Genomic DNA, 24,891 nt, shown 5'->3' with positions numbered 1-24,891 from the left:
CAGGTGTCGGTTGCAAGGGTGAAGAGATACATACACATCACATAGCCGGCATAGACCCAGATTGGGGTGCAAGAGTTTTTAAAGTGTCAGTGGATAAGTGGGCTCGGGTACGCCACCCATGGAATGAATAAGGAGTCCAAGACAGTATCAGTGTAGCGGATAAGTACATGGGTGGGGTGCGTCCCTTCGTCTGTCAGGGAAGGAAGTGGGTTATTTCCCTGGTCGGCGGTCTCGGTTACTCAGTGTGGTATTGACAGTGTCCTGTGATGTGTTCCGTATAAATGTCTCTGGACCACCTGATGGTGTCGGACACCATGAGCTGTCTCATGAGCCGGGCGTAGCATCGACCAACTTCGCACGCTCTCAGAACCGGCTCGTTGTGGGGGTCCCAGGAGTCCAGTGCTCCCAAGATCAGGGCGTGTATCTGGACCTCGTAGCCCTGGGCTCTCAGGGTCTTGGCCAGCGGGGTGTACTTCGACGTCTTCCGTGCTTGGGCCTCGTGGAGGGCCGGTAGCCGGTTTTCAAAAGGCACCGTGACGTCTACAATGAGGACCTTCTTCTTTTCTGCGTCCGTCACGACGATGTCGGGTCGCAGTCTGCTGTCTGTCCCGGGGATGGCGGAGTCGAGGGTGATCTTCCCCAGGGACGGCGGGATGGCTTTCACCAGCCGGTTTTGGATGGTGTTATGGCGGTGCCGCCAGGCTCCGGAGTGCTGTTTGCATCCACACAGGATGTGGGGCAGGGTCTCGTTTGCATAGCCGCACTTCCTGCAGCGCTTGTTACTTCTCACCAACTGACCCCAACACACACCCCAGATCTGAATTTCCCCAAAACCATCTGCCCTGAAATGTCCAGCCTTCTGCTGGACTAAAGTCTGTTGCTCCTTTAAAGAGAGAAAAGCACAGTAGCTTGTTGCCTTAACTGGAGTTAACAATCACTTCAATTGAAAAAAAGCTGGGTCGGTTTAGATCAAAAATAAAACATGTTTATTAACAAGAGACAGGTTTTAAGTGAATTCAAATACAAGGGATAAAGAAAAATAGTTACATGCAAATAAAAGTAAGATACACTTTCTAGTGGCTGAGACTTAACTCATCATGGTACAGCTGGGTTCAAGGTAGATTTCTTATAATTTTTTTTCTTTCCAGCCATGGCTGACTCTCTCTCAGTCAGGCACTTCCACAGCTGTACAAGGTGCTTGTTTTCATTGTGTTCTCAGGTGAAAGATCTTTGCCAAAGCAGGTTTTTCATTTATATTCAGTTCCCAGAGTCTTCAACCCCCTTGGTTGAAAGACTCATCTGGCCCCTTGTATCTGTCCAGTGATGGATGCCAAGATGGCTTCTTCTCTCACCTTATATCTTCCCAAACTGACTGCTTATTTCAATACGGTCAAGTGATGAATCATTTTGGCATTCAACCATTAAATCAATGAGGTGGATGCCTCATTTTCTCCTTCCACACAACAAATCATGTTACCATAGCTTCCCTGCTGTGATAGGCTTTTAAACCTATTTATGTGAACCAGCTGTTTTACTGTGAGGTCTTTTAACATGATACATACCTTCATTCACCTCTTCTATCACTTCAAACGGTCCCTCCCATGAGTTTTTCATTTTGTATTTTTTTCCACAGTGCTTAGCACTAACACCAAGTCCCTTATTTCAAAAGAACGTTTTCAAATATGTTCATCATACCACACCTTTTGTTTGTATTGGCTGTCTCTGAGGTTAGTTTCAACCATCTCCATCATGTCTTAACTACTTCCTGAATCTCTGCACATATTCAGTTACCGGTTCTCCCTCTGCCTCAGTGTCCACTTCCCAGGAGTCCCTGATGAGATCTGGGGGTCCTCTCACTTTCCCTCTGAATAGAAGGTCAAATGAGGCAAATACTGTGGGTTCCAGGGGAACCACCCTATAAGCGAACAGGATGACATTTCATCCCAATCATTGGCTCTCTTGTTTGCGTACATTCCCAATGTTGATTTCAGTGCCCCATGGAACCTTTCCACCCAACCATTTGTCTCTGGATGATATGGGGTGGTGTTTAGTTGTTTCACTCCACACAACTTCCATAATTCACTGAATAGCTGGGACATGAAATTTGACTCAATCTGATCAAATCTCTTCAGGGAAACCCACTTCGCTGAAAATAGTGAAAAGGGCTTTTGCCACAGAGTCAGCCTCTATGTTAGTTACAGCAACTACTTTGGCAAAATCCACTAACACCTGGATATATTTTTTGCCCTTTGGGTAAGATGTGGCATAGGGCCCACAGTGTCCATTTCTACCCCATAAAATGATTCCTGTATCACAGGCAAGGGGTGTAGGACTTTTTGGGGTCCTGCAGGTCTTTTTCTTCACAAGATCTACAAAAGTCTCCAACATCAGTCTATATTCCTGGCCAGTAAAAATTCTTCTTTAACCTATTGTAAGTTCTCAGTGCCTCCAAGTGACCAGCAAAAGTGCAGTTGTGGGCTAGCAACATTAAATCCCCACAGTGCTGGGCAGGCACAAATAGTTGCTTGTAAGGTTTCCCAGGACTTTCGTTCTTTCCACATTGCCCTTCACTGGGGTCCCCTTTAGGACCTGTCCCCCTATAGAACCTAGAGGGAGATCTGTCCTTTGTTCATCTGCAGAATACTGCCAGCTGACAATAGGGATAGCTTCTTCAGTAACAGGGCTTAACTCCTCCCGTTAGCTCCGAGAGCACGTTTTCTTCCGCTACACAGGAGTATGAGGAGTACTTGTGGCACCTTAGAGACTAACCCACCTTAATTGATTAGTCTTGTTAGAGTTGGTATGGCAACACCCATTTTATCATGTTCTCTGTGTATATATATCTTCCTACTGTATTTTCCATTGCATGCAGCCGATGAAGTGGGTTTTAGCCCACGAAAGCTTATGCCCAAATAAATTTGTTAGTCTCTAAGGGTATGTCTACACTACGAAATTAAGTCAATTTTAAGAAATCGATTTTATACAGTCGATTGCATATGTCCACACTAAGCATATTAAGTCGGCGGAGTGTGTCCTCACTACCGTGGCTAGCATCGACTTTCGGAGCATTGTACTGTGGTAGCTATCCCACAGTTCTCGCAGTCTCCACTGCCCATTGACATTCTGGGTTAAGCTCCCAATGCCTGATGGGGCAAAAACATTGTCGCAGGTGTTTTTGGGTACATATCGTCAGTCACCGCTGCCTCCATGAAAGCAACGGCAGACAATCGTTTCGTGCCTTTTTTCCTGGGTTAACCGTGCAGATGCCATACCAAGCAAGCATGGAGCCCGCTCAGCTCACTGTCACCGCTGCTGTTGTGGGCAAGTCTACTGTGGGGGCTGTTGTGATCCAAGTAGCCAATGCGATCACTGACGTTCTGTTATCAAGGGTAGTGACTCTGTGAAATGTGCGGGCCTTTTTAGATTTTAGGTGCATCATATTCCTGTCCTTTGTCGCTGGTGAAGAAGTCTTGCAGCCGTACATTCCAGTCCGGTCGGCGCTGTAACACCCCATAGCACTTCTGTGGTTGACACATATAACAGCTCCAGGGCTATTGCTCTTTTGCCTTGGCCGAGGTACCTTGCCCTACCAGGACCTCCAAGCATTAGACAGAGAAGCACCTACAGCAGCTGGCACTGCTACACAGCAGCAGCTCCTTGCCTTCGCAGCAGACGGTGCAGTAGGACTGCTAACAGTCATCATCCACCGCTTCTGCTGCAACTCTGCTCTCCTGCTCCCAAGCGACGAGCTCGGGGGATCTGTACTGGTCCTCCTGGGTGCTGCTGGCAGCAGACGGTGCCGTAGGACTGGTAACTGTCCTTGTCGGACATGTAGCTTGGCTGGGGGTTCTGGGAACATCTTCCCTGCCCGGCTCCTAGCAACCTCCAGGGCATGGTGTATGGCTCCATCACTTCCCCTGCAACTCTGCTCTCCTGCTCCCCAGCGGCGAGCTGCTTGCTGTGTGCTCCATAGTATCTGTGAGAGTAAGGGGGAGACATTTATGGTGGGGTGGGAGGTTGAGGCAAATCACCTGGCATCCGATTTTGAGCAGCCAGACACCAGGGCGATTAGAAGAGCACAGCAAGGCGCGCTGCGCATCAGAGAGGCTTTGAAAACCAGTTTCATGACTGGCCAGGCTTCGGTGTGACAGTTGTGTGTGTTTCTCTTTGATGCAAACCCGCCCCCTTTGTTGATTTTAATTCCCTTTAAGCCAACCACCCTCCCCCCTTCGAAATAAAGTAACTATTGTTTTGAAACCATGCATTCTTTCTTTATTAATTAAAAAAAATGAGATAACGGACAAGGTAGCCCGAGTGGGGTGGGGGAGGAGGGAAGGACAAGGCCACATTGCTTATTGTGGCCACACTAAAAATCAAACTGTTTGAATGACAGCCTTCTGTTGCTTGGGCCATCCTCTGGAGTGGAGTGGCTGGGTGCCTGGAGCCTCCCCCCCCTCCCCCCCTGCGTTCTTGGGTATCTGGGTGAGGAGGCTATGGCACATGGGGAGGAGGGTAGGCGGTTATACAGTGGATGCAGCGGGGGTCTGTGCTCTTGTTGGCTTTCCTGCAGCTCCAATAGATGCTTCATCAAGTCCGTTTGCTCCCCCAACAGACGCTTCATCATGTCCGTTTGCTCCCCCATTAGCCTCAGCATCGCGTCCTGCCTCCGCTCTTCACGCTCACTTAATTCTTTCCTGGCCTCTGCCACTGAATGCCTCCATGCAGTAAAAGCTGTGCCCTATCAGTGCGGGAGGACGGCATGAGCTCGGAAAACATGTAATTGCGAGTGCGTTTTTTTCGCCTTCTAATCTGCAATAACCTCAGGGACAGAGATGATGGGGGTTGCATAGAAACATTCTGCGCTCTACGATTCTGGGGGGACTGCATGGTTACCTGTGCTGCTGAGTTCGCCACGCTGACCAAACAGGAAATGAAATTCAAAAGTTCCCAGGGCTTTTCCTGTGTACCTGGCTAGTGCATCGGAATTCAAAGTGCTGTCCAGAGCGGTCACAATGGAGCACTCTGGGATAGCTTCCGGAGGCTAATACCGTCGATTTGTGTCGGCACTACCCCAAATTCGACCCAGCAAAGTCGATTTTAGCACTACTCCCCTCGCCAGGGAGAAGTACAAAAGTTGATTTTAAGAGCCCTTTAGGTCGACGGAACGGGGTTAGTTGTGTGGACGCATTCATTTTTAAATGGACCTAATGCGGCTAAATTTGACTTAACCCCGTAGTGTAGACCAAGCCTAAGATGCCACAAGTACTCCCCGTTCTTTTTGCTGATACAGACTAACACTGCTACCACTCTGAATCAGGAGTATGAATCGACCTTCCAACACTTGAATGCACACTGCTTTCTTCTGCTGAAACAGAGGTGGAAGTATATTCTTCTCCCACCACAGTAGTTTCTGTGTTTTCACCATCTTGTCTGGGATTATAGAACAATATTCCTTTTTACTATGGGTTACAACATGAACAGTCTGAGTCATGGTTAAGTCGTCAGTCCCCACCAGTATTTCCATAGTAATGCAATCCAACATCCCAACTTTTAAGATACCTTCTGTGCCTTCCCATCCAAATGCACTATAGACAAACGTACAGGAATTTAAGATCTTCCCAACACCAAAATGTCACTCTCTCTGACCATGCTTTCCCTGACCAGAGAAATCTGAGCCCCACTGTCACTCCGTATTATGCAATCTCAACTTCCAAGTCTACTACATCTGGGTCAGACCTCACAAATTTAATCAGGGGCCTCTAGGCTCCTTGGTTAATGACAAATGCATTAATATGGGTTATGGCTTAGATTCTTTTAGTTTAAGGCAATTATTTCTCATGTGCTGAGTGGAATTACACTGGTAGCATGTTCTTGGACCATTCTCCTAAACAGGGGGTCTGTGATGGTGATTTCTAAGAGGAGATGAATTCTGGGGAGGTAAATTCCTGGCTCACAACCACCCTCTCTCTTCCCATGGACAAAATGGGGCCTTCCACTTAACATTGGGCTTCTGCCCTTCCCTCTGTGGTTTGCACTCACTGGATGCACTGGCTTGTAAAGAGGAATCAGGCAACCCTACCAAAGAGGGGAGTCATCGTGCTACAATCCCCAACCTAAGTATAAGGCCTCTTGGCAAGACATTACTAAATGCTGCACAGAGTCATCCGTTCACTGATAACATGCAAGTGCACCTCCTGCCCTGTGAGCCCTTAGACTGGTGCTGGAGCTACGGCTGACAGCAGGAGTTCCCATGGCCACTTCCCAGAGGATCCTACTCGATTCCCAGGGGTAAGGGAGCTGCTGACATGGGACAGAAGCAATGTAATTGTAACAGCCCTTGCCATGATAAGAGGATACTCAGACATTCTGCTTTGCTCTTTGCTCCACCTCCCATGTCCATTCAGTTCTTCTCCCTCCCCTGCCCATGTGTCCCAGATGCCTGCTCCCTTGTTATCCTCCTGTGTTTGCTGCCATACTCCCTGGTTCCTTTCTGCCTGCTCCCTTGATTGTGCTTCCCAGCAGCCCTGCTCCCCTGCACTTGTTTTCCTGTGGCCTAGGCCTCCTCTCACCTGCCTGTGTTGCCCAGCCACATTCTTATGGCCCCCTTCCTTCACCTGATCCCCTAGACATACTGTCCAGCTACCTGATTCTCTTCTCTCATGGACATTCCTATCCCATTTCTGGCTCCAGTCTCTGAAGGTAGATCTTGTTTCCCTTCCTCCTCCTCCTTTAAAGATGCCTCTAGAAATCTTTAGACTCCAGTTTGTGATGAAGAGCCTTGACACAAGGACCAGGTGCCAGCATCATGTGCCCTGCCAGCCACTTGCTGGCTACCAGCATGTCATCTGGGGCCCACCAGGGCTCCATGGAGAACAGTTTGACTATCTCTGGCTAAGAGGATTTTGCCATCTGAAAGCTGCCTCATTTTCACCCTGGTTTTGCTGGTAGGTGGAGGTTGTCATTATGATGATGCTCCAGCTCTGTCTGGAGGCTGTAAGCAGGAATAAGAATCATGGTGTCACCTCCATCAACACTATTCCCATATTAAGCTACCTGTTGGCTGTGGTATGAGATGGTATTTTTTCAGCTGTGTAACTTGCACAAGCAACAGCCTTTTCTATCCTGTGATTAACTTGCACAAGCAACAGCAACACCTGGCCTTGGGGTCACATGGTTTATTTAGCAGGAGAAGCGCTCTTCTGGCACTGGCAGCTTGTTCAGAATGTGGCAGCATGATCTGCTCACTGGCTTGAGTACATGTGACCAAACTAAACCGCCTCAGAGCTCTTTACATTTGATGCCTGTAAAGTGATGGATTAACCTTGGGCTCAATGGTCTTTAAAGCCCTTAGAAGTAGGCCTTGGCTGTATCTCAGACTTCCTCTTTGAGACTCTTCCTGACAGGTTGTACCTGGCACCCTCTCCCTATAAGGAATCCCAGTGCCTCATTTCAGGTTGTCAGGTGATGAGGTCTTTGCTACAGAGGACCTCACTCCCCATTCACATTAGTCTCAGCCTCTTGCCCTCTAAAATTTAACTGATGCCAACAAAGGTGTTTTGGCTTTTCTTGAACATTTCCCTCCTTTCCCCTCCCTGTTTTTCAGAGCGTGTTTATTTCAGTCTGATATTTTTATCAAGACTGTATTACATTAGCTGTTTTTGTTGGGAGTGATGAGTGCTAGGGGTCAGGCCTCTTTAAAAATAAACAGCTTCTGTTCAAATTCAATGCCCAAGAGGTGAGTAGGTGGGGAAAATTGCTTTACTGGGGTGTCACTACTCTTTGGAAGGTGCAAAAGGCAGCTCAGTTCCTGAGGCAGAAGGTATTGATCCAGGTTACCATGGCTAGGGAGGGGGTGGGAAATTACCCCATTCTGATGTCAGTGGCCCAGTGGGAAACCCAATGTCTCATTCCCTGTGGGAGTTTCACAGATACTCTACCTGCTGGAGATTTCATATTCTTGAGCATCTACAGCACAAGGAATTCCTGCAACCGTAACAGTTTCTGCAATATCCTGATGTTTCTGGCCGAGGTTTGAGCCTGCAATAGTGAGTCTAGTGCCACCTTCAACTGGTCCAGACAGGGGATAAACCTGCAAAGATACCCAAGCATGTGTTCATTTCATAGCACCTCAGATGCTGGCAGCCTAATATGATGCTGGACCCAAAAAAGCCTAAGTTCTGTCCTCTTCCTGGGATGGACATCGGAGACACTTTTTGCTGGCCAAGACTTGTGTCAGGTTCTCTTGCTATAGAGTAGCTGCTCTAACATCATAAGCAGGAAGGGCTACTCCTGGGGGAATTCTGTACCAAAAAATTAAAAATTCTGTGCACAATATTTTTAAAATCTGTAAAATGCCACATATTTTATTTGTCAAAATAATACAGTATAATCAACGGGAGCCCCAGATGCCCGGGGCTGACAGCAGGTGGGAGTGCTCAAGGGGAAATCACAAATTCTGCGTGAAAAAAAAAAATTTCTGTGAGGAACATTAATTCTGCACAAATTTTGCATTGTACAATGGTGCAGAATTCCAGCAGGAGTAAAGTGCTGTAAATGAGAGACCTAGGATCCGTGCCCTCCTCCTTCCCACACTTCGGTCTTATCACTGATCTTCACAAAGGTATAATTCCATTAAATTCCCCTTTAGAACAGCTGTGGCAGCCCATCCTTTGCCTACTCACTGCTGCACTGACTGCTTCTCTGGGGGCTCTGGTGATGAGGAGCTATTATATGAGCTGCTATCTATTACTTGTATTGCAGTAGTGTCCAGAGGCTCTCCCATAGGTTCAGTGCCCCACTGCGCTAGGTGCTGCACAAAAACACAATCAAAAGACAGTTCATGCCCCTAAGAGTATATAGGAGAAATAATGACAAGAAGCATCAAGTGGGTATAGCATGTCACTGGAAGGAGGACAAGGTGACAGCAAGGGGGACACAGGGTTACAGACACATACTCTACGGTACTCAGCAAGGGATAGGTCAAAAAGATTTTTATTTTTTTAATAAACCAGAATTATTATTAACCTCTGCTCCCTCTTCCATCCCTGCCAAGTCACTGTCACTTCACCTTGTGCACCTTCATTATTTCAGTCTCGGCTATCACTATGCTAGTCTATCCCAATCACTGGCTTAGGACAGCAAGGGGATTCCACTCTTTGGACTTCATCCCCAATTCCTGGATCCAGCAGCTTCCTGCATATTGGTTTCAATTGGTCTGAGGTATACATTTGTTTCTTTCATCTTGGCTACTACAGATTGGTTGCACTCTAGCACTTTGTGTCAGGCTCTCCGAACTCTCAGTGTTGAAGAATTAACAGTGGGAGAGGAACCGTTGTTGCTATTTGGACTATCAGTGAGGTTTTTTTGGCTGCTTTGTGGAACCCCCATTGCCCTTGAGTGCAGTACAGTAAAGAGTACTGGTTACTCACTGAATAAATGAGTGGTGCAGGACATATGTCCGCTATCTCTTCTGTGCAGGATCCTCGGAAGATGCAGCTGGGCCGCTCCCCTCCACACCACACACAGTTATACTTGGAGTCAGCCGTTTGGCAGCGGCTGCAATCAGAGTGTCCCATGGAGCAGTTATAGAGAGTTACTGCAGAGGAATGACATTCAAAAGGGCATCTATTAAAATCCCAACAATGCACAGAATGACCCCAGCAACCAAGCATCTGGCATCAACACACAAAGTAACAACTCAGAGCCTGTAACATCCAGGCTTAAGGGCTGCCCCTAATTTCCCAGTGATGGGACTATTGTAGGACACACTGAACAGCAACAGTCTCAATTTAAATTTTCCCAGCTACCCCTTGTCCCATTTCCTAAATCCCTCTTTTGCTGGTGAGGTGTCACTCTCCTACCATAGAGATCCACAGCGCTGTCCACTCGGAGGTGTTGCTTCCTCTGCACAAACACCACAGCATTGAATTCAAGTTGAGGTGCCAAGTAACTATACTGCAAAGAGACCAGAATGTCAGGGTATCAAAGGGACCAAATGAGGCCACTAACTAACTGGGTGAATAAACAGAAGTGCCTCAGTGCTTCACACAGTAGTTTAACACACGTTGCAGCAAATAACTTGCCTCTTTCATTAAGAGACAAAGGGCCTGACTCTCAAAGATGGGCAGGGTAATTGCACATGTAAATGTGTGCATGCAAATGGCTATTTGTGTGCCTAACTGACCACCTGCAGATGCACACGCCCAATTGCATGTTAACATGTGTTATTTGTGCAAAAAACTCACTCCAGCTGAGACATCTTATGACAGAATGAGTATGACTCACCTCTCTGTGAACCTGGTCAGTGTTCCCACATGAACCAAAGTGATGAAAGCATTGATTAAGTAGCAGGTGATTACCAAATCAACAAGGGGATTCAGCGCGTTAGCTGAGGATGTTTGAAAGAGACAGCAAGAGATGGGGAGGGCTGGAAGGAAGGGCCAGAGAAGCTTAAGATCTCAGACAACTGTGATCTCTTCCTCTTCACCCCGCTCCGTGCCTTGGTAGTAGGGAAAAGACTTGGGGAAAAGCTTTGTGCTGTGGGGAACAAACACTTTTAAAGTACATTGTAAATAAAACACAGAACTTGTCACTGGCGTGCATGAGGATTCTTTGCAGTAAGGAATCCAGTGTGAGGGAACCCCACCCTATGAGAACTGGGGGCTTGTCTGAAATCTTCTGCGCTGGGCAGCGGAACAGCAAAAGGAGTTTCAGAAAATCTTTCAAGCATTTCAGCAGACCCAGCAACAAGTAAAACAGTCCTTGTTATCCTGACAGGTGGAACAACAACAGAACCTATAACAGTTTATTGCACAGCAGGCGCAGGTGGAGCAACAGCTCATAGAGAAGCTGGTGAATCCCATGGCAGGGAGCGATAACCGGGCAGTGGGCACAAGACTGTGCAAAATGGGCCCAACGGATAACCCTGATGCCTTTTTGTTGACATTCGAGAGGGTGGCATGAGGAGTGGGCTGGGAGAAGGGAGTATGGGCCCTCCAATTAGCTCCCTACACTTGGGAGAGGCACAAGCTGCCTACGTGGCACTGAGTGATGCACAAGCAGCTGACTATGATATAGTAAAAGCAGCCGTATAAGGTGGCTCCAAGGTGAACTCTCAAATATCAGATACCAGGAGGGCTGACGTGACTGCGACCAGAAACGCGACCATCCAGGAGAGGAGAAGGAGAGAGCAGGAAGCCAAAGGCTTGAAGGGGGGACCCGTGAGCTGTCACAGCACCAGATGCAAGTCCCACAGAGGAACAGGATCTCTGATGTGCGGGTAGAGACACTCCAGGACCTTGAGGAATCTGGCTGTGACATCCTGAGAGAAAACCGACCTGCCCTCGAGTGGTGGGTGGAAGGCCGAGATGGCTGCTAGATGGACCTTGATGGATGAGAGCGACATGCCCTGAAGCCTGAGGTGCAGGAGGTAGTCTAGAATGATCTGCAATGGGCCTCGCTCGGGACAAACCCCCTTATTCGCCATCCAGCAGGTGAATAGCTTCCATTTGGCCAGGTAGGTCATCCTAGTGGAGGGTTTTTACTGCCCAACAGGACTCGTTGGACCTCAGACAAGCACTGCCGCTCTTGTGCGTTTAGCCACACAGCAGCCAAGCCATCAGATGAAGCGCTGCCAGGTTTGGGTGCAGGAGACTGCCGTGGTTCTGGGACAACAGGTCCGCCCTGAACGGCATCTGGAACTGGGTCGCCACTGAGAGATCCAGCAGAGTGCTGAACTAGTGTTGGTGCGGCCACGCCAGCGCTGAGGATGACCTTCACCCTGTCCTGCTTGATTTTCATGAGGACTCTGTGCAGCAATGGCACTGGAGAGAAGGCGTACATCAGAGCCCTGACCATGGGAGCAAGAAGGCATCTGACAGGGATCCCCTGTCGCTGCCCTGGAATGAGCAGAAAACGTGGCATTTCCTGTTCTTCCTGGACACGAATAGGTCCACCTGGGGAGTTCCCCACCTGTGGAAGATAGAACTGACCACCTCCAGGTGAAGGGACCACTCGTGGCGAGAGGAGAATGTTCTGCTGAGGTGGTCTGCTCAAGTATTCCTGGCCCCTAGGAGGTGAGCGGCCACAAGATGGATGTCGTGCTGCAGACAGAAATCCCTGATGTTGATGTGCAGAGACCGACTGTGACTGGACAAACGGCCTTGAGTACTAAGATCACCCAGGTGGGCTCCCCAACCCAGGTCCGAAGAGTCAGAGACAAGAGTCACTGACGAGACTGGGGCCGCGAAGGGGACTCCCTCCGGCACGGATGCGGGATCTTGCCACCAGGTAAGGGATGACAGTATGCTGTCCGTCACCCTGATCACCTGGTCCATACTGTGCCAGTTGGGGACATAAACCAATGCCAGCCATGCCTGTAGGGGCCTGAGGCGGAGTCTTGCATGCCAGACCACGTAAGTGCATAGTGCCATGTAATCCAACAGTCTCAGGCACGTGTGGGCAGTGGTGAGTGGTTGGGCATGCAGAGATGAGATGAGATGTGGTCCACCATGGCATGGAACCAACTTTCAGGGAGAAAGGCTCTGGCTTGAGTGGAATCGAGTATCGCCCCAATGAATTCTATATGTTGCACTGGGGTGAAGGTCGACTTTTTGTCATTTATTAATAGGCCCAGATCGTGGCTGGTGGAACAGACCAGATTGGGATGCCTCTGCACCTGATCCGAGGACTGGCCCCTTATCAACCAGTCATAGAGGTACGGGTAGATCTGGACTCCCCAGATCTACTCATGTAGAGTGTTTGTGAACACTTTCAGGGCAGACGAGAGACCAAAGGGCAATGCCATGAACTGGAAATGGTACTGGCCCAACATGAAACAAAGGAAACGCCGGTTTCCCGGGAATATAGAAATACGGAAGTATGCGTCCATTAAATCAAGGGCAGCGTACCACTCTGCCGGATCCAAGGAGGGAATGATGGAGGCCAGGGAGACCATACGAAAACTTTTTGAGAGACTTGCTGAGGTGGCGCAGGTCTAAGATCGGTCTGAGACCCCCTTTTGCCTTCGGAATGAGGCAGTAAAGGGAGTAATACCCTCTTCCTTCTATGTCTTGTAGAACCTCTTCCACTGCCCCTAGGCTCATGAGGTTTCCAACCTCCTGAATGAGGAGTTGCTCGTGAGAAGGGTCCCTGAAGAGGGACTGGGAAGAGGGATGGATGGGCTGGTCGGCTACAAACTGCAGGATATAACCCAATGAGACTGTGTCAAGCACCCAGCAGTCCGATGTGATATGGGACCAGGCCAACCAGAAAAGGTGGAAGCGGTTGAGGAAGATGGGGAGCAGATCCGGTGCAGTAACTGGGGCATCATCCTCGGGCGCACTCTCAGAATGACTTCTGCTGACTACCTTGATACCTGGAAGGACCGGGCTGAGCAGGTGAACGAGACGACGACTGGTGGCATCACTTAAAACCCGTTTTTGTCCTCCTTTTTTTAGGAGCTGGAACGAGGGGTACCCCAAGACCTTGTGGAGGCGACAGGGGGTGGAACAGCTTCCTGGCCTGCTGAGGAGTATGAAGACCTAAGGAGTGGAGGTGGCCCGGGAATCTTTAAGGCCGTGGAGCCTAGCATCAGTTAGCTCTGAAAAGAGCCCCATTCCCTCAAAAGGGAGGTCCTGGAGGGTATACTGCATCTCCTGGGATAGCCTGGAGGTCTGTAACCAGGAGCTATGCCTCATGGCTATTGCAGAGGCAACCACCCTGGACGCCGAGTACTTGGCGTCTCAGGCCATCGGGAGGACACTGCCATGCCCTCATCTATCAGAGTGGCGAACTCCTGTGCCTGATCCTGTGGGAGGCTCGCTTTGAACTTGCTGACCGAGTCCCACAGGCTGAAATTGTACCTGCCAAGTAGTGCCTGATGGTTAGAGACCCTGAATTGGAAGCTCACTGTGGAATAAATCTTTCTGCCAAATAACTCTAGTCTCTTGGCATCTTTATTTTTGGGGATGCCACTCACCTGGCCCTTTAGTTGGTGGCAGACATGACCAGGGACCCCTCAGGAGGGTGCGTGTATAGATATTCAACCCCCTGGACGGGGACATAGTACTTCTTTTCCGGCTTTTTGGTTGTGGGCGGAATGGAAGATGGGGTCTGCCATACCGACTTAGCGATCTTCAGGACCCCTTGGTGAACAGGCAATGTGACCCAGGCTGGGGAAGAGGATGGAATGACATTGAAGAGGTCATCGGGCTCCTCAGCTAGCTCCTTGACCTCCAAGTTCACGTGGGCCGCCACCCTTTTATGAAGGGCTTGGTGCTCCCTGATGTCATCAGAGGAGCAGCTAGTTTGTGAGGGCTCCGCCACCGCCTCCTCTGGGGACGATGAGGATGACTGCACCGCCGGAGGCTGGGGGGGGCGTGCCCTTGCTGCATTGGGAACTGCTCCATGGTCCCCGGAGCCTCCCTCGAGGTCACCGCTTCAGACTGGGCCCCTTGCTCCAACACCGGTGCCGGCTGTGCCAGGGGTAGCTTGTCCAATGTTGCCTGGGAGGAGTGGTGGGAGTATGGTGCCGGCATTACAGGCACCCATCGTGGGTTCCAGTATTGCCACTGGGCGGGCCTTTGCCCCTGACCCCATGTTGGTGCCACGGGCACCTTGGCGGGCTCCCAGTTGGGAGAAGATTTGTCCTGGACAGGGGAAGGGCTAAACTGTCCCTCCAACCCAGACCACTGTTCTTCTGGGGACCAGGGCGGGGCCATGGAAGCCTGAGTCTGTCGACTGACTCTTGTCAGCAACCGGTACGGGGAAGGCGAGTGCCAGTTCCTGCCCAAAGAATGGTACCGTAGCCCTGGCGACCGGTGCCGCGACCAGGAACGGTCTCGCGTCTGAGGAGACCAACACCTAGGCGACCTGCAAGGCGATGGTGACTGGCACCTTGGTGATCTCTGGGGGGAGGACTGTCAGTACCGAGAATATGGGGATTGCCGTCGCGACTCTGGAGTCCCGTGTCTTGTAAGCGGAGACCGTGGCGTCGGAGACCTGGGCCTCCTGGCCGGAGACCAGGGCTGCAGTACCGGGGTCCTTGGCTGTGGCAAAAGGGAATGACACCTGCAGTCCAGGGACCAGGGGCATTCCACTGCCTTTAGGGGCAGTCCCATCACCGGCTTGGTCGTCTGAGCTGGTGACTTGGCGGGATCTACCATGTGGCCAGGCATCTGCGGTGCTGGTTGGCCTAACTGTTCTTTGGCCGCCAGGCCCGCCTTGGGCACAAATGGCCCTGCGATGGGCCAGGACCCCCTACCGCTCCCCAGAGTCAGAGGTAGATCCCTGGCTGGACTAGGGGATCTGACCAAGCGGTACCCCCGAGAGCCTCCATTGTGGGCACGAGGCCTAGCTCAGGTCCTTTGCGCAGTGCCTGCAGACCAGACGACTTAGACCACTTCTTCCGTACTGGCCAGGGGGAACAGTGCCGGCTGGATCCCAGTGCCAGCGGTGCACCGACGCTGAAGTACCGGGTGTGGAGTCCGAGTGCGAGGGCTCCGTTGCTGGGCGCAGAACAGCCTCCATAAGGAGGGCCCTTAATCGAATGTCCCGCTCTTTTTGAGTTTGGGGATGAAAATTTTTGCAGATCCGGCACTTGTCTTTTCGATGGGACTCCCCCAGGCACTTCAGACAACTCTCGTGAGGGTCGCTGATGGGCATTGGCCGGCTGCATTCAGAACACGTCTTAAAGGCTGGTGAGCGGGGCATGCCCCACTCCGGGACTCTAACTACTAAACTACTAGCAATAATCACACCTCAGATTAGCTAACTAATCACTGACTAAATAACAAAGGAGAACGATCTGAACAGTGAAGAACCGCTAATGCTCTTGCTAAGCAAGACTAGAAGCTCCAACCAACCGTCACAGGCGATAAGAGGGAACTGAGAGGGCGTAGGGCCAGCGGTGCCTGATATACTGCCGCATGAGCGCACCAGTCCAGAGAGTGCCACAGCCAGCCCTACGGATACTGCTAAGGCAAAAGTCTCCGACAACCGTGCACGTGGGCACGCATACCTAGAACGGACTCAACATGAGCAAGCACTTGAAGAAGAAGGCCACCGATCAGGCTTGCCCCTTAGTCGAGTGGGAGGTTACAATTGCCGGTGGAGGCACTTTCGCCTGATCATAGTAAAATTGGATGCAGACAGCGATCCAGGATGAAATTCTCTGGGTAGACACCGGACGACCTTTCATCCTACCCGCCACCAGGACGAACAGCTGCGTTGACTTACAGAACAGTTTGGTCCTTTCGATGTAAAAGGCTACCGAGTGCAATCTACGTTCCTTCTCAGACTTATGAGGCTTTGGGAAAAAGATTGGCAAGAATATGTCCTGACTCGCGTGAAACTGCAAAACAACCTTGGGCAGGAAAGCTGGGTGCGGTCACAGCTGGACCTTGTCCTCAAAAAACACCGTATAGGGCGGCTCCAAATTAAGTGCCCTAATCTCAGAGACCCTATGGGCAGATGTTATTGCCACAGGAACGCCACCTTGCAGGAGAACAGAAGAAGGGAACCGGAAGCTAATGGCTCGAAGGGGGCCCCCCACGAGCCGTGCCAGCACTAGATTCAGGTCCCAAGCAAGGACAGGGTCCCAGACATGAGGATAGAGTCACTTCAGACCTTTTAGAAACTGGATCGTCATGTTGTGGGCGAAGACCGACCTGCCCTGAAATGGAGGGTGAAAGGCTGATACAGCGGCCAAGTGGACCTTAATTTATGAAAGGGACAAGCCCTGGAGATGGAGATGTAGAAGGTCATCCAAGGTCAACTGAAGTGAGGCCTGCTTTGGCCTAATACCCTGGTCCGAGGCCCAGCACATGAACCATTTCCATTTGGCTAGGTAGGCTGCCCTGGTGCAGGGCTTTCTGCTGCCCAACAAGACCTGTTGGACACAGGCCAGGCACTCCTCCTCTGCGCATTCAGCCATGCAGCTGCTAAGTCATCAGGTGCAGCGCTGCCAGGTTCGGGTGCAGGAGACTGCCGTAGTTCTGGGACAGCAGATCCGATCAGAGAGGCAGCTACAGTGGGGTGTCACTGAGAGGTCCAGCAGCATGCCAAACCAATGTTGGCGAGGCCAAGCCGGGGCTATCAGGATCACCTTCGCCCTGTCCTGTTTGATCTTCATGAGGACTCTGGATTAATGGCACTGCTGGGAAGGTATACATCAGAGCCCCCAACCATTGGAGTAAGAAGGCGTCTGACAAAGAGCCCCTGTTGATCCCCCAAACCGAGCAGAACACATGGCATTTCCAGTTCTAGCAAGTCACGAACAAGTCCACTCAGGGAGATCCCCACTTTCGGAAGATCACACTGACCACCTCAGGGATGCACCCCCATGTAGCTCTGGGGTACTTGGTGCCGGGTCATGCTTCTTCGACTTCTTTTTAGGCACCAATGAAGGGGAGAGGTGCTGGGTAAAGCCCAGTGCCGGGGGTGCACTACACACCAAGGCCGAAGTACCGGGAGTCGACTCCATCTGGGATGGCTCCGAGGCTGGGCGGAGAGCGGCCTCCCTGAGGATGGGCCTCAAATGGATGTTGCACTCTTTCTGTGTTCTGGGACGAAAGTTCTTATAGATGCAACACTTCTCTTTTACATGTTATTCCCTAAAGCATTTCAGGCAGCTGCTATGGGGGTCACTAACAGGCATAGGCCTGTTGCAGTCGGCGCAGGGCTTAAAACCCAGAAACCAGGGCATTCCCCCCTGCCTGGGGCAAAGTCCCCACTGGGACCCTAACTTACTTACTACAGTGCTTAACAACTACTTCACTAGCTAACTACTGTAAACAAACTATTTACAACACTAAAATGTGAAGCAAAGGAGAAAAACTAGTGATCGCTTGCTAGGCAAGGGAAAGGTGCTCCGACCAACCACCACGGGCGGTAAGAAGGAAATGAGAGGGCGTAGGGCCGGTGGCGCCAAATATACCGACACATGAGCGCACACTCCAGAGGGTGCCACAGCCGACCCTATGAATACCACTAAGGCAGAAATCTCTAACAACTATGCAAGTGGGCATGCACAAACGTAGAATGGTGTGCATGAGCAAGCACTTGAAGAATCCATGATCTTTACCCCCGACCTCCTCACCATAACATCCTCGCCTAGCCTTCCATGACAACCACAGGAATCAAATGACCCCAAGTCCTCACCCAAAGCCATTACCATGTTTCAACCCTCTAGGCCTCTCAAAGGCAATCAGAGAAGCTGCTACAACAGTTGGGTGCCCAGACAGGGACCTCTAGGGACAGCTGCATGCACCATCCACTCCAGGCTATTTACAAATCCTCTCCACATGCCACACCCCCCTCAAATCTCTCATCCTGGTAGAAACAGCCCACAATCTCTGGGCCAGTATCCCTCTCTCTCCTGTTGCAAAGGCCAGGCGTAATACATTAATGTTATCTATAACTCTAGCACCCTCAGCAGGCTGGGATTGTACATGCTACATATCTCATGCTTGCATCTATCTTACTTTCTGTTATTTTGGTTTTCTCCCAGAGGCTTTCTGCAAAGGAGCTGTCCCCAATTCCAGAAGAGCCCACAAACAGGTAAACAAAGCACTGCTAGTGGGAGTGATAGAGTGCTAAATGAAAGGGCAATGGAGCCAATCTTTTGGATATCATAGGAATGGTAGTGAGATATGTTACAGGGATGGCATTGTTCTCTGCCACAATCATGGCATTATCACTGTACTATGGCACAGATAAAACTAACCTTCTGCTAGCTGAAGACTTAATTATTATTACTTATCTTACAGCAGCCTCAGGGATCAGGGCCCTGTTGTGCCAGGCACTGTACAAACACAGAACAGAAAGATGGTCTCTGCTCCAAAGAGCTCACAATTTAAAGTAGTTTTTAGTCTTCTCTCCAGTCAGACTAAGAGGATCATCAACAAAAACCTAGATGAGATTGGATTAGTGGGAAGTCTGGATAGCTTTTGCCATCTCAAATACTTACCTGGTGTAGCTGACATGTGATGTAGCAGAGTGATCGGTTTGCTTCCTCCCCCTCAACATAAGCATCCATCACCACTGTCCTCCCCTCCACAATCAGGACACACTCATAGTCCCATTGCTGATCCTACAGCCAGGAAGAGAGAGACAATATCACCAGTATCCACTCACACGACCAAACCAACAAACAGAGACTTTCAGGCACACACACACCTATGCTCCCCCATAAAACTTCTCCTCCTGTTCCCATCTCAGAGCCCTTTTCCATACCACTCCCTACGCATGCAACATGCTCCTTGTTCTCATTTGCCATGCCACCTTTCTCCTGCATTCTAGTCCCTCCTATACTCTCCCTTCTTCATGATCCCCACATGAGAGGAATCAAATCAAGACCACAAACAAATTAATTCCCAGAAGACACACACTGTATGCTGGGGAGAGGAGAGGGTTCCTATCAAAAGACTTCAGCCCAGAAGCAGGGGGATTAGAGGGGAAAAAAACACCAGAGAAAGGATTAGAAAAATGAGCCAGGGTATGTGTCAGTCACCAACCATGCTTGTATGTACAATACACACTTCAACAGAGAAAGGTAACAATTAGTCTGTAACTGAGAGAAATAGGCCACATGCCCTGAAACCTATCAGGTTCCAGCTGTAGTTTGTACATACGTCTATCAAGGACTATAATTCCAGAGAGGTTATTGAAGTAGTCTTCAAACTTTGGAGACAAATATGATTTTCACCTGTGACTGTAAATGCAGCCCAAAGGAACCAGAGTTTTTGAGGATCTGTAAGGCTTAATTTTAACTCTGTTGTAGAAGCTTCAAATGTGGAATAGCCACACGGACATTTTACTACATCAGGAGAAGGGGACAGGGCAATGAAAAATGGAAGAACTGCGCTCAGCTTTTGAGGTTTAAAATGGAATGAGAAGGGACTCAGCAGGGACCCACCCTGGATATGCAGTCCCCACATGCTTCAGCGAGGTGCCCTTAAATGTGACGTATCTAGGAACCGAGGTGCCAGAGGCTGCCCACAGGGTGCCTTGCTCCAAGCAAACCTCTTCTCAGTGGGAAGCAACAGGCACATACCTGATACAGATGGAAGTTTTTCCCCAGCAGGGTTATCTTCTGCTCCACGTTGACTGGGAGCAGAGAGGATCCCTGAATGCCCTGCACACAGGGACAGGCTCCAGGACCCCAGCTAAACTCCTCATTCTGAAAAACAAACACCCATAGAGAGCACCCACGGCACAGGGAATTGAACTTGACTGGAACAATTAACACAGGCAAATACAGGAATGAAATTTCATCCTAACAGAAGGGGAAGCTGGGCTCACTGGGTATGTTTATACTTGGAGCTGATTGCCAGCAAGCCTAGACATACTCGCACTCATTGAGTTAGCATGCTGAGAACTACAGTAGAGCTGGGGTAGGCCAGGCAGGCCAGGCAGTGGTGAGTGGCAGCATGGACTAGCCATGCCAAGTACATAGCAACAGGCTCAGACGGGTTTGTACTAAGCATGGCTAGCCCATAGCCTCCTTGGTACTACCCATGCTACTGCAGCTACACTTCTCTTTTTAGCAACCTAGCTCAATGACAGCTACAGCGAGTATGTGTATGCAGGCTGGGAATCACACCCCTAGCTCATAGTGTAGACCCAGCCATTTACTACAGGGGTAAGGAGAGCAATATAAGACCCCAAAGACAGCGAGCAGGAGAAAGTAGACACTACGCAAGCCCTAGGAATGGTGTACCAGGAAACCCGTCGCTTGGGCACTGTGCAGCTTCCAGGTAAATGGCCACGCTACAACACCAAAACCCCTTCCTTCCTCAGGCTGCCATTTCCCACTCTGAACACATCACCATCCTTTGGCTCCTCCTTCTCCTCCAGGAGACCCCATCTTCCTTCCTGTGACGTAATGTCTCCCAGTTTGGTGACCTGCATCTGAATTTCAAAGTAGACCACAGCTCTAAAGGTAGGTCTGAGAGCTGCATCAGAGACTCACCAACTCCAAAAATCCAGGGGCATCATATTGATAGTCAAAATCAGGGTGCAGAATTCTGGGGAAATCAGGGGCATCCCTCTCTGAAGAGTCTCCATCGCCTGAGAGAAGAGTGGAAGCAGAGAAGGGTGACGTATCATTCTCGGTCTGCAGTGAATCCATCCAATCCTCTGTGTCCTTGAGCTCTGTGCCTTCCCCAAGTAGCCAGTCAGGAAGGACTGAAGATGGGACCTCAGAGGGAGGCAGTTCTGTCTCCAGGTTTCCTGGGAAATCAGCAGAGGAGGTGGGGGCACTAGAAGTTTGGTTGGGGGTGAAAGGAGATGGGATGGCAGATGTGGGTGCCTCAGAGGTTGGTAAAGTAGTAGTGGGAGGCCACGTGGAATTTGTGATATCAGGGGGAGGGGTTAATGCTGCCACAACTGGCTGCAGAGTATTGAAGGCAGCAGTGGTGGGTGGGTCAGTGAACCACACTTCTGGGGCTGTGGCTAGTTCAGAGGTAGGCAGAGCTGTACGGTCTGCAGTCTCTGCTGCGCTAGTAGTGACAGATGCTACAGTAGGATTTGTGGCAAGGCTGGTAGTAGCAGGCTTGTCTGTTAGGGGTAGTACCGTAGATTCAGTGGTGATCTTGAGAAAGGTGAGAATGGCTGTAGTTGGAGTTGATGCATGTGTGTGGCTAAAGGTCCCTGTGGGATGAGCAGTCATGGCAGAGACTGCAGGCAGAGTGGTGGGGACTGACTCTGTGATGGGAGTGTGGGTAACCACCATAGTGACTGGGGGAGTGATGGGTTTGGTGGCCACAGTCAGCGTGTTGGTGGAGGTCATGGTGGTGGAAGCAGCTGAAGAAAGAAATGGACTTGAGGTTGGAATTTGTGTCTGAAGGGAGCCATTGAGATGGGGGTAGAGAGAGAGAATCACAGAGTGAGCATGAAAACAGCAACATGTGAGAGAAAGACACAAGCAAAAAACAACAGTCAGTCGGATTCCATGTCAAAAGGGAATTCCCAGGAGGCCATTTGACCCTTCTGAGATTTCTACTGAGAGAGAGATGAGCCTCTCACACCAGTTGGCTTCGCTGAGCACAGGGAATAAAGGCTAACACTGCACATCCTAGAGAGAGATTCTGAGGGCCTGAAACTCTCAGAGTATGAAGGATTAGCTCAATTATCAGCTTCTCCTCTTGTACAGCTTCATCCACCCTTCCCCACACCAAGAGACACCTGTCCCTCCCAGCTGGTGCTCCCTGCTCATCTTCTTCACCCTGCAACGTGCCCCAGCCTGACACACTTCTCCCCAGGCCAATTCTCTCTTGCTCCCTGCCTGCCTCCCTACTATCAGTTCCCTGATGGTTTTCTCCCAGACTTCTGATGCCTCATAGCTTCCCCAGATCCCTTACATCAGGATCGCAGGCTGGGCATGAGGGAGGGTTTCTGGATGAGTTATGACTCACTCTGAATAAGAGGCCCATCCTGCCTCACTGCCCTGCTGCTGGAAACCTTTCCTCAGCCCCCACCCCACAATACCTGAGAAAACTCTACAAAGCAGCCAGGCTCTGAGGGTTCAGGAGCCCCTCTTTAGTATCAGAAGGGGACACATACTCCTCTTGACACTCTCAGCCCACAGCAGCAAGATGGCTGCCATCTTAATCTGAGTAAAAACAATCTTTCTGGACTTCAGTGGCATTCTTTGCAGATGGGATCTATGCATGAGACAAACCCTCTCATTGTAGATAATGGTCCCCTCTTCACAAGTTGCTTTGTGGGTGCAGAGGTGTTGGTGGATACACCAGTTACATCCCCAGTGACTGCTCACACAACCCTGACACCTGAAACAACAGTACAAGATTAGCCTCTGAGGAGGTCCAGTAGACAGGGAATGGCCAAAGCCTTTAGACAGGGAACCAACATGTACTCACGGTGCTGACTTCCACTGCAAGGCCACTGCGGCACAGTCATAGAAAGAGAAATCCACTGAAGCAATGAAGACATTATGGAAACGCACCACTAGCTTTATAGTTATGTGCTCTGAAAAGGGAAATAAATATTGCACCTCTAAAATACTGGAGCTGTGACAGGTCCCCATGCTGCAGTATTATTAGACAGACAGACATATGGTCCGCTTTATAGAGGGACACACTGTCTCCATAGTTTAGTTGGGAAGCGAGCCTCCCAGCATAAGCCCGATTTTCATCCTCCCTTTTTTTATATATATACATATATATATATATATATATATATATATACATATATATATATATGATTTCCATTGGTTTGGTTTGCCCATGCAACCTTAACTCTGCCCTCTTTCAGAAATATCCCAACATGCCCCATTCACACATATACCATTCCTCCGCCAACAGTGACTGAAATGTACATGTTCTTCACCTCCTTTACAACCCATTCACTCTCACCCACAGGACAAATGGACAGAAAGGAAAAAAATACGGTCGCCCACACCACCTTCCGTCTACCCTCTTTGAGCAATGCTTCAATGCGCACATACTCACAGTGGCCCTTGACACTTTACAATTCAGGGGTTCCAGACCTGGTGAACACTGACACTTAGCGAGCTCCCCGGAAACAATACCATATGTGTACAATTTAAGAACCATGTGACAGATTTTAAAACTCCCTTATATTTACTCACAGGATACCAACTCAACCTACACTTTCACTTAACCATCATTAAAGCATTAGAATTCTCTCATATTCTACCTTGCCACAGACATTCTGACAAACTTCGCTGTTCCTTCTCCTGATGATTTTGTTTACCAGTCACTTTATACTTCATTTATGGAAAATGTTGAACTGACCTGTTCCTGTTTTCAAAGCTGGTGCTTGGCTGGGATCTGGGGAGGGACACACGATGCCTGACTCTGTCAGAACTGCTGGACTCTCGTAGTCTTCAAAGTAACATGAATAGGCTTCTTCCTCATGCAAGGATGGTAAATCCAAGATAGTGAGGAAAATCTGCCAATCAAATATTAATATAAATCCATAATTTGTCCCTGCATAATCCACATTTTTTTAGTTAATATAATTCTGTTTTCCTAATCTCTAATTTTTAAGAGACACAGAAACAAGTAATTGATCCATCCATCCACTGTCTTTCTAAGATGGCTCCCACTATTGTATCTAATCTCATTCTCCTTGCTGCCATTTTCAATGCCTTTTCCCATTCCTTAATGTCCTTCCTGTAAGCAAGCACCCAGTTCTCTAGATGGAAAGTGGGTTCCCACCGGCTTTTGGCACATTGAGAGAATTCTCATCCATGAGACATCTCAGTTTCCCATTGGCTCTTCTAGCAGAGGTCAGACACTGTGTTGATAATTTTAACTTTCTTTCATTATCCTTTTAATAATCAGCACCATGAAGCTTTAGAAATCTATAAGCATGCTTACACATGCCAAGCCAAGGACAGACTTTGCAGTAGCAGCACAAGGCAAGTAAGAACCCCCAAAATGTATCACTCTCATAATAATATATGCATAGACATCTGACTTGACAAAGTCGTGATGGAACCCATTCCTCCTGGGGCCACCATGACACGTACGTGCCCTGAGTAAGGCACACTCTGGATGAACTTCAAAGCTCAGTGATTCAGCTTCCACCGAAGTCAATAGGAGATTTTCTCATTTACACCAGAATGGAAGGTGGCCGACCGTCTGCAAACATGAAAGGAGAAAGCCACCATTTGTATCACAGGGGTATGTTTTCCAAGTACAATGTCACTGCTCACATTTCTCTTTTCTTCTCTGCTGATATTAGCTGGGCTTAGTGACTGGATGGATAAACACTGCTGTGTAGAATTAAAACTCCAGAGCCACTGCTCACTCACTGTGGATCTGGAGCACTCAGAGCGACGACTGCACCTAAAGAAAAAGATTTAGGAAACCATCAGCGTGCTCTCCAAAACTGAGGAGGGGA

The 24,891-nt window shown here is 49.6% G+C and overlaps 1 protein-coding gene across 4 annotated transcripts in view; it reads right to left on the bottom strand.

The window, feature by feature from the left end:
• PLXNB1 (plexin B1) overlaps nucleotides 1-24,891 on the bottom strand; it is a 138,529-nt gene that overhangs the window by 41,750 nt on the left and 71,888 nt on the right. For all 4 annotated transcript variants that reach the window (XM_029913384.1, XM_029913386.1, XM_029913387.1 and 1 more), the window contains 10 exons: nucleotides 24,704-24,836; nucleotides 23,778-23,934; nucleotides 22,881-22,989; nucleotides 22,682-22,790; nucleotides 20,972-21,841; nucleotides 20,054-20,179; nucleotides 18,968-19,090; nucleotides 9,861-9,954; nucleotides 9,429-9,595; nucleotides 7,938-8,089 (listed from right to left, as the gene is read on the bottom strand). In XM_029913384.1, coding sequence (XP_029769244.1) covers nucleotides 7,938-8,089; nucleotides 9,429-9,595; nucleotides 9,861-9,954; nucleotides 18,968-19,090; nucleotides 20,054-20,179; nucleotides 20,972-21,841; nucleotides 22,682-22,790; nucleotides 22,881-22,989; nucleotides 23,778-23,934; nucleotides 24,704-24,836 — 2,040 coding nt within the window. The remainder of the gene's footprint in view (nucleotides 1-7,937; nucleotides 8,090-9,428; nucleotides 9,596-9,860; nucleotides 9,955-18,967; nucleotides 19,091-20,053; nucleotides 20,180-20,971; nucleotides 21,842-22,681; nucleotides 22,791-22,880; nucleotides 22,990-23,777; nucleotides 23,935-24,703; nucleotides 24,837-24,891) is intronic.

Source organism: Terrapene carolina, unplaced genomic scaffold, assembly GCF_002925995.2.
Source record: "Terrapene carolina triunguis isolate 2854851 unplaced genomic scaffold, T_m_triunguis-2.0 Scaffold627, whole genome shotgun sequence".
NCBI classification, from domain to species: domain Eukaryota; kingdom Metazoa; phylum Chordata; order Testudines; family Emydidae; genus Terrapene; species Terrapene triunguis.
Note: the sequence above shows the minus strand (reverse complement) of the source record. Positions and strands in the feature narration are given on the sequence as shown.